The 13019-nt window shown below is 57.6% G+C and overlaps 5 protein-coding genes across 5 annotated transcripts; 4 read left to right on the top strand and 1 right to left on the bottom strand.

Annotated features, from left to right (window-relative positions):
* Positions 1-78: 78 nt before the first annotated feature.
* SDRG_12212 (hypothetical protein) lies at positions 79-507 on the top strand (the record flags this gene model as incomplete). The annotated part of the gene is made up of 1 exon (XM_008618275.1): positions 79-507. One exon carries the CDS (start codon positions 79-81, stop codon positions 505-507), a length of 429 nt encoding a protein of 142 aa, XP_008616497.1.
* Positions 508-1291: 784 nt separating this feature from the next.
* On the top strand, positions 1292-2132 carry SDRG_12211 (hypothetical protein). Its single transcript, XM_008618274.1, has one exon. It carries the CDS (start codon positions 1367-1369, stop codon positions 1961-1963), a length of 597 nt encoding a protein of 198 aa, XP_008616496.1. The 5' UTR covers positions 1292-1366; the 3' UTR covers positions 1964-2132.
* Positions 2133-4032: 1900 nt separating this feature from the next.
* Positions 4033-6161, bottom strand: SDRG_12210 (glycyl-tRNA synthetase). The gene is made up of 2 exons (XM_008618273.1): positions 5953-6161; positions 4033-5909 (listed from the first exon to the last, which is right to left on the bottom strand). Exons 1-2 carry the CDS (start codon positions 6125-6127, stop codon positions 4072-4074), a joined length of 2013 nt encoding a protein of 670 aa, XP_008616495.1. The 5' UTR covers positions 6128-6161; the 3' UTR covers positions 4033-4071.
* Positions 6162-10153: 3992 nt separating this feature from the next.
* Positions 10154-10880, top strand: SDRG_12209 (hypothetical protein). Its single transcript, XM_008618272.1, has one exon. The coding sequence runs from the start codon at positions 10227-10229 to the stop codon at positions 10734-10736; it is 510 nt and encodes a 169-aa protein (XP_008616494.1). The 5' UTR covers positions 10154-10226; the 3' UTR covers positions 10737-10880.
* Positions 10881-12044: 1164 nt separating this feature from the next.
* SDRG_12208 (hypothetical protein) lies at positions 12045-12688 on the top strand. Its single transcript, XM_008618271.1, has one exon. It carries the CDS (start codon positions 12085-12087, stop codon positions 12574-12576), a length of 492 nt encoding a protein of 163 aa, XP_008616493.1. The 5' UTR covers positions 12045-12084; the 3' UTR covers positions 12577-12688.
* The last annotated feature ends 331 nt before the right edge of the window (positions 12689-13019 follow it).

Here is a 13019-nt window from a genome sequence, read left to right as displayed (position 1 = left end):
CCCACTAGCCCAGCGCCGACGACACAGCCACCGACGACACCGACGCCATTCTCGCTCTGCAATAACCTGACCGAAGGCATGGTGAGCTACGTCAAGGCCGACAACGGCAAAGGGCTTGGGTACTGCAATGGTTGTTCTGTTCCGGGCTACAAGGTCCCGGCCCGCACCGGCAAGTGGGCGCAAAACGTCAAAGTACGCCGCCTCCCGGGTGGCGAGATTTGCTCAACTGTCCAACCAGAACCAAAAGTTGTTCTGGAGCCGCTGTGTCAACTGCGATCCGAAAAACAAGCCCAACTCGACTTGCGCCACAAGACTTGGCAAAGCTCCAACGCGACACGCTGGAGCTGCGAAGACGTCAGCGAGACGCACATCCGACTCAAGGACATGGAGGGCAAGTACTTAACGCGCGGCGCAGAGCGGACGAGCCTCGACGGCAACTTGATCATGAGCTTGGCCTGGAACGCGACGGCGTCCGCGCCCCAGTTGTGGACCGTGACCACGTGGTGACCCTGGCCCTAAATGCATGCACTAGTACTTGTACTGCCGCTTGCTTGCTTTGATTTTCTTTTGAAAAAACAAATATCGCGAGCAATATGACCTGTGCTGCGTTGTGAAGCGCGCAAGGCAGATGGAAACCGGCCTCGTGTATGCATTTGTCGGTTGCTACTGTGAGATGAGGGACCTCAGCTGGGACTATTGCAGCCCGCTCACTCCAGCACTCGAAACCTTCGCCCGGTCTTCGTCTTATCTATGCAGCGCCTTGCGAAAGCTCCAGTTGAATGAGTCAGATATGGGATAGTATGGGCATCTTCGGGACGTTTGAATTTGATTGGGTCGCGGCTGGGCAACTTGTGTGGTAGCCAGACTACCTGTTGTAGCGCCAGTGCTATCAGTTTGGGTCCTGATAGCTCGATCGCAAGCACTGATCGCAAGCACTGATAGGAGCCCTCCAAAGCGCACATCACCTTCCGACTACGCTTCTGGCGAGAAATTCCATTAAAACAATGGGCTACGGGATGATTTTCATAGATTACCCACCCACTACTTGTATTGTTCACAAGTGTGTCCACAAGAATGAAATCATACCGATGGCTGCCTCGACCTGGGCGATGCGTTCGGCAGCTGTGTCTCTTTCAAGCAGCATTATTCTCTGCGCTACAAGAGGGTAAACCGAGTCCGTGGCGATGGTGGACGGTACATCGCGCCCGCGTCCGACGTTTTGATTGAATTCCTCCGCTTCTCGGACGCTTTGTGCGTAAAGTGCACAGTAGTAGGACGACGACTCTTTAATTTGAATCGTTGGTGTAACCCTGCTAACTTTTCCGTCTCGACCGAAAACTTCATTTTCCAAATCAACTTGAGAACCATGCAGCTCGCTTACGCCCTCGTTGGCTTTATGGCATCGGCCGTCGCCTCGGTTACCGCCACGGACGCGTGTGGTGACACGCCGATCCCGACGACACCGGCCCCGACGACGCCCGCCCCGTCGACGCCAGCACCCTTCTCGCTCTGCAAGACGTTGACCGACGGCAAGGTGATCTACCTCATGGTCGACAACGGCCGAGGCCTTGGGTACTGCGGCGGCTGCCAAGTTGCCGGCTACAAGTACCCGGCCCGCACTGGCGAGTGGGCCCAACCGGTTCATATCCGCATCGTTCCGGGTGGTAAGATGGCGCTTCAGAGTGAGTACGGGGCCCAGTACTGGAGCCGCTGCGCCGACTGCAACCCAGTCAACAAGCCCAACCAAGTCGTCTTGCGCTACACTTCGTTTGATGCGTCCAACACGACCCACTGGTTCTGCGAAGACGTGAGCGACACGCAGGTCCGGTTCAAGGACATCGATGGCAACTATCTGACGCGCGACGCGGAGTATCCGCCAGCCCTCTTTGGCAACATCATCACGAGCTTGCCGTGGAATGCGACCGCGCCCGCGCCCCAGAAGTGGACCGTCGTGCCCAAGTAACAGTTGGGCACGAGACATACTGTCCTACCTTAATCCATCATTGACTGGACTTGAATAATCGACATTGATTCGAGGCTGTCCATTTGGTGTCTCTATGCGTCCCAGCTAAGAGCATCCCCAGCAGTCGTTTTTATACGTAAATATAGCAATTTTTAAAAACGGACCTCCCCAAGAGGCGTTTTTATTTCTAAAAATTTGTAAAAATTCGCTGGTCGTTTTTATCGCGGTCCACTTTAAAAACATCGGCCAGCATTTCCAATCGTTTTTAAGGCGACGGGCAATGGGCGAATTCTAGGCATGAAAACGCCGTCAGAACTCAGCTCGGAGTTTTCTACAGTTGAGGACAGCCATGCCTGCAACACAGAGACCCCAGATGTAGCAGGAACCTCTCTGATGGCACTCGCATTGAGCGATCTGGGCAAATCATATCTGCACACAAGGCGTCGCTGCGCCCGCTGACATGCGGTTAGCTCCGTCGCACAGTCATGAACTGCCTTGATGACTCTCGCTAAGCGTGGCCGCGAGTAGGGCCTAGTCGGTGCTGGCGTCGACGGCGTCACCTTGGAACCAGTGGAGCGCCTCGCTATCGTCGGAATGTTGATCTGTCAGCTGTTGATTGGCAACGTTTGGCAACGCTGTTGGGGAGCTCCGTTTCCATTGCCAACTGGTCGTTTCCAAAGCCACCCGTTAGCAATAAAATGGAAACGACTGCTGGGGATGCTCTAAGCGTCCCTTGTGCGCATGACAACCGCCTGATGCTGGACACATGGCGAGCGCACCATCGTCGCCAGCCGTCGATGCAATCGTCCAGCCCAAGCTCGTTTCCTCAACTCATCACCACCGAGTCGTTCGCTCCGCATGGCATGTGGCTCGCTTATCGGCTTATCGGCCAAGGGCGTGAGATCTGCATACAGCGACACCCTCCGAAGAGGCACGAGGTGGCGTGAGCCACAGGACCCACAAAAACGACAGAGTGTTCACGCATGTGGACGACGTACAATGAATCACCAATGGCGTACCGGAGGGCGCACGACTGAGCGGTTTCTATGCGAATGAATGGCCATGACAGCGCGCTTCTCGTCGCTTCACGGGCATCAACGGTGCGCTCAAAGTCCCGGAGGTAGCGGCAACCGACCGCGCCCTCCCTCTCGCCTCTCGGGACACACTTTTCTATCAATTCATTTCACTAGAGGTCCTACGTATCGCGCCACTGCCTTTGGAGAGCGTCTCAGTGCCCTTCTTGGTGCTCGCCATGCCGCGGACCCTTCTAGAGGGTAGGGTTACGGTCTGCTGTATCAGCGTTGGAAGGATGGACACTGATCACTGGGCACTGATCGCGATTAGCTCGCCCATCGCAATGCTTTTGTCGTACCGCACGCCGTACCGCAGCCACTCTGCCACGCGTCGCACGAAAGAGCTCAATATCGAGCGTGTAGAGGTGGCACCAAAGACAGGTTGTGCGACAACTTGGTTTGTGACTCGCCCAGAAGCTCATTTTTCAATTCGGCTTGCTCGCCATGCAGCGCGTCTACGCTGTCCTCAGCTTTGTGGCCATATCGACCGTCAGCGCCAGTGACGCGTGCGGCAAGACGCCGGCGCCCGCCTCGATCTGCACGACGTTGAACAAGGCACAACGAGTTCTCTCATGGCCGACAACGCGAAATGGCTCGGGTATTGCGACTCCTGTCGCACGACGGGCTACACTGCGCCAGCCCACTCCTTTGATTTTGGCGATCTGACTCAAGTCCGCCTCATTTCCGGCGGCGAAATGGGTTTCCAGAGCCGGCAGAGCGGCCGGTTCTGGAGCTGTTGTGTCGACTGCGATCCGAATACGAGTCCCAACGACGTCGTCCTGCGTCATTACTCAAGAGTCGACCGCGACGCGGCCCGTGCGACGCCCTGTGGCAACACGACCCCGAGCACAACGGGGAAGGCTACCGCAGATCTGGACCGTAAGACAACGTAACCATTGCAATATCTCGTTTTGTAATCACCTCATGGTGGCGATGACAATAATGTCCACTCCTCCTTCTAACTCTCAAACTCACAGACAAAACTCCAAAGAAAAATATCCACCCAAGAACCTAGTCTTTGTTGCAAACACTGGCTTATTCGTCCTTCTTGGCTTCGACAACCGTGTACACCTTGGCGAGGTCGGCCCACGCCACGCGGCCCGCGACCAGGTCGTCGAGCAGAGCGACAACCTTGGCGAGCGGCACGCGGAGCTGCGCGCACGAGTCCCGCTCGCGCACCGTGACGCACTGGTCGCCCGCAGTTTCAAAGTCGATCGTGACGCCAAACGGCACGCCGAGCTCGTCGACGCGCGCATACTTGCGGCCGATCGCGACGCTCGACGCATCGCTCTTGCAGGCGATGCCACGCGCGCGGAGGTCGCGCTCGAGCGCGAGCATGACGGGCGTAAACTCCTTGGCCGTGCTGAGCGGGAGCACCGCGACCTTGATGGGCGCGATCGACGCGGGAAAGGCCATGACACCGCGCTTCTCGTCGCCTTCGCGCGCGTAAAATGTGTGTTCAAAGACGGCCGTGAGGAGGCGGCCAACGCCAAACGACGGCTCAATGACGCTCGGGACAAACTTTTCTTCGAGGAACGTCTTGGTCACCTTCTTCGCGCTCCACATGTCGCGCTCGAGCGCAAAGCTCTTGCCGTCGACAACGAGGTCGGCGCGGCCGGCCGATGCCAGCGTGGCCTCAAACGCCATGGCCGCCGCATCGTCGGTCGCGAGCGCCTGGAGACCCTTGTTGATGTGCGCCATGTCGGCCTTGAACGCCTTCCCGACCTTGCCCTTGTTGACCTTGATGTCGACAATGTCCTTGGCGCGCGGCGCGTCGTACTTGAGCGTGCCGACCATCTCGACCTTGGACTTGGCGGCGTGGACCTGGAGATCGTAGCACGAGCGGTCGGCGTGGCCGGCGCACTCGACCCAGCCCGAGCTCAGCTGGATCTCGAGGTCCCAGCAGTCGCACGCGTAATGGGCCATCTCCGTGTCCAAATGCTGGCGGAAGCGGACGCGCTCCATGTCGATGCCAATGGCCTTGACAAAGGTCGACGTGCGCGCCAGGTAGTACGCGAGCGACTCGTTGGCAATGATCTTCTTGGCGACCGCATCACGGACCGTCATCTGGACTGTCTTGCCCGTCGTAAGCTGGAGCTCCTTCGGGAAGAGGTTGAGGATCTGGTCGGCAACGAGGCCAAACTTGGCGTGCGCCTTGTCCTCCGGGTGCACAAACCACTCGATCTCGGCCTGTTGGAACTCACGGACGCGGACGAGGCCATTACGTGGCGCAATCTCGTTGCGAAACGCGTTGCCAATCTGCGCGCAGCCAAATGGAATCTTGCCGGCGTTGTACTCGAGGAGCCGGCGAAAGTTGAGGAAGATGCCTTGGGCTGTCTCGGGGCGGAGGTACCCGACGTGCGTGCCCTCGGGGCCAATGTGGCACTTGAACATGAGGTTGAACGGCATGGGAAAGGAGAGCGGTGCGCCGTGGCCGGGCGAGAGGATGCCATACTCCTGGATGACGGCGTGCATCTCTTCCGGCGTCAGCGACTCGGCCTTGGTCGCCACGAGGCGGTGCTTCTCCTGCTCGGCCGAGCTCAGCGCCGACGCGTTCTTGGCGAGGAGGTTCTCGATAAAGTCCTCGACGAGCTTGTCGGCGCGGTAGCACTCGCCCGACTTGGTGCACTTGGCCATGAGGTCCGTGAACCGGTCGACGTGGCCGGACGTCTTGAGGACGACCTCGGGCATGATGTTGGTGCATTCAATCTCGAGCACGTCGTCTTCCATGAGGAAGTGGCGGCGCCACGCGGCGAGGAGGTTGCCCTTGAGCGCCGCGCCGGGCGGGCCAAAGTCGTAGAAGCCACCAACGCCACCGTAAATCTCAAACGACGGCACGACAAACATCTTGCGCAAGAGCAAGTCCTCGAGCGCTACAAGTCATTTGAGCCGGCGAAGCGATGCGAAGCGACGTACCCTTCTTGTTGAGCACCGGGCCGGCCGGCTCGGCCATCGCGCTGAGCTGCGCCTTGAGCTCGTTGAGCGCCACGACGGCCGCCGTAATGTCGGCAGCGGCGCCACCGTTCTTCTTGAGCTCGCGCACCGTCGCGCCCTGCCGGGCCACAGCTGCCACGAGGCTGTCACGGTCCATGGTCTTGACTTGGGAAGCGAAAGATGAAAATTGCTGGCAAGGACCTGCGTTTGTGGTCGCTGCGACGTGATTGGTTGAAATGCAAAGGGTCAGATCCTTGCTGGATCGAGCGCCGGCCATCGTACCGGTGCGCAGAGGCAAACGACTCTGTACGGCAGTCGAGCGATCTCTCATTTGCGTTTGGCGAGACCGTTGAGCTCTACCTGTGGACGTCTATACTCTTGCATTTCGCAAGGTCTTGATCTCACTGTGCGATCCAGCAATTAACTGGTGAATCAGCAGCCAAATGGCATGTTATTCGAGCCAATCACCGCGCCGATGCTAGATTCACACAATTTCTTGTGGCACACTTGGGCAGCGCCAGCAGTGGCCAGACGGCGCTGGGTGCTGGCGGGTGGCCACGGATGGCAGCCTCGCCGCCACCACCCATTGGCATCGACGAGCGACAGCGTGCAAGTCCAAGGAGGCCACGCGGCGCAGCGGCGAAGGACGCCATACCGGCGACAAAGCGACGGCAGGTTCTTGTGGCGAGCGGGCTGGGCAAGAAGACGAGAGGGCGCACGATCGTAGTAGGTCCCACCATGGCGAGGTTGGTGCAACGAGCACCACCCATGGCTGTGGCTGCTATCCAGCGATACCAGCTTGTGCTAGCAGCGAGGCAGCGTGATGGCCCGTCGCCACGATTCGTGGTGGATCGCGGGTATGGGAGCGAGCTAGCGCCGCCAGCCTGTTGCCTGTATGAACGCACTGGATTGAATCGAAGAGATACTACACGTCTTGCATTGGGTGTGCAGGTGGCGGCTTCGTCCGACACACCATCGTCCGCCTCCTGCATGACAGACAACCTCGGTACTCCTACTACATGCAACGAGGTTACTGCCGACACGAGCAACCATGTTACAGTTGGTTCCCCTTTCGTTATACGCCCAGCAAACTGGTCGCAGACCCGAGATGGGTTGGTGTACTCTAAGCACTGGTTCTGAGCTTAGTTGGTACAAGTTGACAGCGGCTTGGCAGCGCCTCGAGCTTGTCCAGCATGTCGGTGGCCGCCGCCCTGCTCAAGCTGCCACCCTGCCGAGCCACAGGTGACACTGCCGACGAACGAAGGAAATCGGTCGTACGAGCTGCTGGCGAGGATGTTTGATGTCGCTACGACAAGGAATTTGATTCAAACACGAAGGAGTAGGCAGCCACTGGATCGAGGCTGCGCGCCTCCTCCTACTTGTACAATTGAATGACGAGGGCCCGGTATCTGATGCATTGAATACGTACAGCCGTCCGAGATGGTGCTGGCGTAAGACCTCACGCAAGCCTTCCCGAGGTGGGAGCTATAGTAGTACGACTGTCGTGTGCAGGGCTTGCTGCACCCCGCTGCCCAGATTGTCCAGTCCTCTAAAGATCTGGCGCCAAGATATAATGCATCGCGATTCTAGCAGCGGCGAGATCTAGAGACCAATCAATCCATTCCAGTGGAAAGAAAGAAAAGGTAGCTGGATACACCGGTTGTGGTAATACGGTTGGCGAGGTTTTCGCAGTGCAGTGATCAGTGGAAGCGGCGACAGCACCTTCCGCTCTCTGCTATCGTGCCTCCGGCAGAGAAATCGGGCGCACATATGCATCACGTGTAGCCCTCCGGCATCTCTCTCCGGGACGATACTGGATCGCGAGGAAGGAACTTCTAACCGCAGAAGACGCGCAGTGGTCAGCACGTCATCGCTGCCAGTAATCATGGAGCGCTGGCGACGATGACGTGGGTTTCGCTGCTGCGGATCATGCTATCGGCACGCATGAGTCTGCGTTGAGTTAGCCGCACGTTACCACTGGAACGAACCCATGAGTTCTTGAGCACGTCGTCGCCTTGCAGCGATTCATCTATAAATTATGTGAGCTGTCGCAGTGTACTCTCCTCTTGGCGTATAGTCCGCATCCCAAGATTAGAGCCGCTTGTAGAAGAGAGCTTGCTTTCCCGGTGCCAACAAACAAAAGTAGATAGAGAGTTTACCCTACCCCAAGACAAAGAACTAGGGAGATATAGAACACCATCGATGAATGCATTGTGCGGTCAGCAAAATGGTGTTCGACAGCGCGATATCAGTGTATACGAGGCCTCGTGGTCAGAGGAGGCAAAGTGTCCGAGATGCGCCCACGTTAATTTATGTCAACTGCGCGACATGCAATGCGCTCAAGCGTCGTGTGTGCACTGGACTTCTTGCGCCTCCTTTTATACTCGGCGTCGCCAGCTCTGGCGACAAGGCGCACACGATTCGGGCCATAAGAATCGTCTTCTTATTGGTGCGATTGTTTTGCGGGGTAGGCAGGGGTAGGGCATGTGTACCAACTTGGCCCGAAATTGCGCGGTCGTTAACCCACCCACCGCCAACAGCGCGTCGACACCCCCGCAAAAAGTGTCGTTGGTCTTGCAGTCGTTGGTGTAGTGGCGTCGGTGATCGCAAGATCGCCAGTCGAGTTGGACCAACTCTACGCCGTGCGAGGTCAGTGGATTTTAGAATCTCGCAGCTCGTTTCAGTCGACACAACACCACAGAAGAGGTCTCGCCAACATCAGCAGTCTTACACATGTTGTAGGGATGCGAATGCAAGGACTCGAGGCCAGTGAATGGCTCTGGAAGCAAGCGATGCGTGCGTCACATCTCGCTGCTCCAGTCTGATCTCTGGTCTGGTCTGCTAGCGGCACCTTCATTCACTTCGCACTACGATCGCTCGGTTGTTGTCGCCACCGAGACGAACGGGGACGCGCGTGGCACTAGGCATGACACGCCGACGTGATCCGCGCCGTGATGAGTCGTAGAAGCCTGTGGGCCGAAGCTTGTCGATCGCAAATCGACACGTCAACTTGTTGAAGACGACGGTTCATCGACTGGCGGTGGCGTTGATTGGCAGAGCGCTGTGGACAGCTCAACTCCTCGTGGACACCACTGCACGTGACACACGCCCTACTTGTTGCTCGTGGTTTCTTGAAGCTGAAGTAGTATCTCGTGCCGGTTAGTATGCGTTCGATCACATCCCCGTCTTCTGATAGCGCTTCTGATGCAGCCATAGTCATCACAAGCGTCGTCGTCGATGATAGAAGCCGCCTTTTCTTGCTTACTTTGGCGCTACGTCCCCAGGGTATTTGGTTCTGTACTAGGAGTACGTTGCACCGGTGGCGCTTGAGGACGACACGGGCGAGATGGTTGTGCCGACGTCGTCGGGCCAGCACCAACGACGATGCTGTGGACGCAGTAACGCACTGGCCCCTGCACCACAGTGCAATTGGTGTCTCTTGTACAATGTAGTGGGACTCAAGGAGGGCGATTAGCCATCGCATCCTCCACGCCTCGTTTAGCTATCCAGTCGGTCCAGCATGGAGGCTGGGAAAATCGAACCTCGGCACCCACGCAATCTCATAGTAAGCATGCACGACAGCCATCACAACCCGTGGACGAGACAGAAAGCCTGCTACATTCGATTGGCCTCGGGTGCACAGCCACCGAGGCTGTGGCAGCAAGGACTGATAGCGGTCAGCAATCGCCGAGTGTGTATACGCTCCGTGGTCTGTCACTTTGCACTTGCTCGTTACCCAAGAGTGGCACCCGATGATTTGTGTTTGCTGTCTGGACCGAAATCGCACACACCCTTCGTCAAGAGCCACCCATTCTCGCCTCCCCACCACCCACGCAATGTACCTGCGTCCAGTGTATCACGAAAAATCCACTGCAATCGACAGCAATCTCGACGTATACACTGTATGTCGGCCAGAGAGCGGGCGGCGAGTGCATGGATTGAGGTACAACCGACGTCTGCGATACTGTAGTGCGCGCTGGGACGTTCCGCGTGGCAAAATTTGAGTCGGTGGCACCCAAAGGACCCATCTGGTTTGCCAGCAGCATTCGCACCTGGATCGGTGGGGGGTACCTCGTGCAGCGCCTGCGACACGCAATACAATTGTCAAATTGGTTTTTCAGTTAGTCAACGTCGTCAACGACTCACAAGTAGGGGGCCCCACTCTGCGCTGGCACTATCAGATCGCCGATGCGCGTCGGACGACGGGTGGTGCACCAGTCAGATCTCATTTCGACTCGGAGTACACACAGCAAAACATGGTGATGACCGCGTCTCCCTCGTTTGTCAAGGCCGGCGTCCTCTTCAAGAAGGGGTCGGGCCAAGGCCTCTTCAAGCGCCGCAACTGGAAGCCGCGCTACTTTGAGCTCAGCGAGCACCACCTGCGCTGGTACAGCTACCAGAACGGGACGCAGAAGGGCCAGCTCAACCTCGCTGCGCTCACGGTCGACGCACTCGAGGTCATGCCAAGCGACGCCGTCAAGAAGGGCTCGTCGGCGTCGACGATCTGGCGCATTGCGATCCGCAGCGGGTCGCGCCGCCTCCTCATCTCGGCCGCCAACGAGTCGGAGATGAACGAATGGCTGCTCGCCCTCGTGGGCGTCCTCGGGCCGTCGACCGCCGACCTCCGCATTGTGAGCCCGTCCAAGAAGATTGTGCTCGCGAGCGAACGCCCCGAGTACGTTGTCTGCAAGCGCCACTCGCGCGTCCACTCGGTGCGCAACAGCAGCTTTGCCATGGTCCCGCTCGCCAAGCTGCAGCTGGTCTGAGCGTGCACGAGCTGGTATTTATGTTGACCGAGACGACGACTTGTATCGACGACTATTTATTATCCAAGAACTTATCTATCACAATATATACGACGCAGCCGTGGCGATCGAAGCCATGGCGTCCTGCGCCGCCTTGCTTTTCCATCTCAAGTTCCCTTTGTCTCTTCATAGTATTTCGCGGTAGCCAGCGCGGGCAAAGCAGTGCTGCAGAGAATGCTGCTCGCGTCTCGGCCGCGCCGTTGTGGAAGCCTTTCCTTGAGGTTGCCAGCGCTGCATGGATAGATCAGCACTCGCAGTATCCTCGTCGGACGGGCGAGATTGCCTCGGCTCGCCTTTACCGTTGGACTTACTACTGTCGAGCGGCGGTCGTGCGCAGTGAGAAATATCAAACGAACGCCTCCGAATGCGCGCCCAGTACTGCAGGTTCTATGAGAACTTGGTATCTTCGCGCTTGTATCCTGGCCGGATACTTGCGAATGATAGCTCTCAATCGGCCGCAGACAGCTTAACGCAGAGGTACTTGTATACATCAACGTGCACGACTCGAGTAGCCGCTCAGTATGTGGCCGCATCCGCTGCATGGATGTGTACATGCCGTGTAAATGAGCCCGCGTCAAACTCTGCAAGTCGAGGCTGCCTCGCGAAACTGCCACGTCTTCCGGTAGTGCTACTGGCGCAAGATAGATCGAGGGCCGCAAGAACAACCTTCGACGCTACTGCCAACGATGGTACTCGAGAACGTTCGTTGGCTCGTGCTGAGCGTTACGACGCCGCGTCTGTCCAGTGACGCCATCTTCTTGTCGAGGGTGCCCCGGGCTTGATGCTCGGTCCCGACGTCGGCGTCGATTGACGGCGACGACCATCATTCGATGTCCTAGGCATTTGCCGGTGGTGTCCAACGCCGCCGCCGATGTCGCGGATGGCGCGCCTCGTAATCGCGGTGACTACACTGTATCTTTTGCTTGTTTGTCGAAGGTCGACACAAATGGCTCGCGCGGGACGACTCGTCGTTGTCTGCGCGGGTTGTGCAGATGTATTCACCTCGGTCATCCTTGATGTGCACTAACCGGGTTGTTGTCGTCGATACACCGACCGATACACCCGCTGACAGCACGCTGGATGAATTGTCACAAAATGAGTAGGTCCCCCTATATTTCTTTTGCACGTTGTGTTTTAGAGGGACCTTCCGATACAGAAACGCAGATACTTGAATGCAAAGTGAACATAGAATGCGATACGGGGCCCGACATTGCACTTGCGAACCGTGGGATGGCCTGGCTTGCGTGCACGTACGTTGTCAGTCTCGAAATTGCTTGGTCGTACGCAGCTCCAACGACGAACTTGATTGATGCAGCCAACCTCTAGTACCATCCTCAAAGCTGGCGTGCTCCACAAGAAAGGGTCCGGCGCTGGCCTCTTTGGCCGCCGCAACTGGAAGCCGCGCTACTTTGAGCTCACAGGCACCCTCCTCTCGTACTACGACTTTGCCTCGCGCCAGCTCAAAGGCGTCGTGAGTCTCGATGCGATCGGCGTCGACGCCATCGAGTGCATGCCCGAAGACGCGGTCAAGACGGGCTCGTCGGGCTCGACCATCTACCGCATCGGCGTCACCACGCCGGCGCGCCGCCTTCTCCTGTCGGCGGCCAACGAAATCGAAATGTACGACTGGATCGACGCGCTCGTCGAGGTCGTCGCGGCCAACGCCAAGAACAAGGCGCTCGCCAAAATCGTGCTCGGCTCGGACGTCAAGGCGTCAACCGAGCACTCGCTCGCGTCCAAGGTGGCGCACGGTGTCTCGCTGGCCCCACTCACACGCCTACCAAGCACCCTCACGGCCTAAGCGCCTCTCCTGCCCTATTTAGTCTTGTAGTATCATATTTTCCCAGTGCGTCGTCGTGTCGATGACAGAGCGATTCGTATATTCCCAATATGTCATTTATTTATCCTCGCAATGTTCTCTCTTGAACCAAAGTAGTGGGGGCCAAGTACACATGCAAGCAATGAACTCAGGCGGCCAAGAGTGTAGTCGAATTTGATTAACTAGAAAGACTGCGCGACCACGGACATCGAACGCACCCAATGCATGGGTCGCGGCCATCCACACGCGATTGAGTGGACATGACAGCGCTGTCTCAGTCGTGTGCACTGAGACTGCAGGGGATCGTGACCTGGTCCGGTCATCGGAATGAGAACACGATCACAAGAACCTCGTTGGGGAACGATGACGAGGCGAGCATGGTTGGACTGTCTACATGCTGACATCGTACAACGGCTGGAAGAAGG

This window comes from Saprolegnia diclina (genome assembly GCF_000281045.1).
Source record: "Saprolegnia diclina VS20 unplaced genomic scaffold supercont1.47, whole genome shotgun sequence".
NCBI classification, from domain to species: domain Eukaryota; phylum Oomycota; class Saprolegniomycetes; order Saprolegniales; family Saprolegniaceae; genus Saprolegnia; species Saprolegnia diclina.
Note: the sequence above shows the minus strand (reverse complement) of the source record. Positions and strands in the feature narration are given on the sequence as shown.

What these genes read in the sequence shown, in the direction of transcription:
- SDRG_12210 (XM_008618273.1), bottom strand. Translation starts at nt 6,127, where the DNA reads ATGGACCGTGACAGCCTCGTGGCAGCTGTGGCCCGGCAGGGCGCGACG. An exon ending in CCCGGTGCTCAACAAGAAGG is followed by an intron (nt 5,910 to 5,952) that starts GTACGTCGCTTC and finishes AATGACTTGTAG; the next exon opens with CGCTCGAGGACTTGCTCTTG.
- SDRG_12209 (XM_008618272.1), top strand. Translation starts at nt 10,227, where the DNA reads ATGGTGATGACCGCGTCTCCCTCGTTTGTCAAGGCCGGCGTCCTCTTC.
- SDRG_12208 (XM_008618271.1), top strand. Translation starts at nt 12,085, where the DNA reads ATGCAGCCAACCTCTAGTACCATCCTCAAAGCTGGCGTGCTCCACAAG.
- SDRG_12211 (XM_008618274.1), top strand. Translation starts at nt 1,367, where the DNA reads ATGCAGCTCGCTTACGCCCTCGTTGGCTTTATGGCATCGGCCGTCGCC.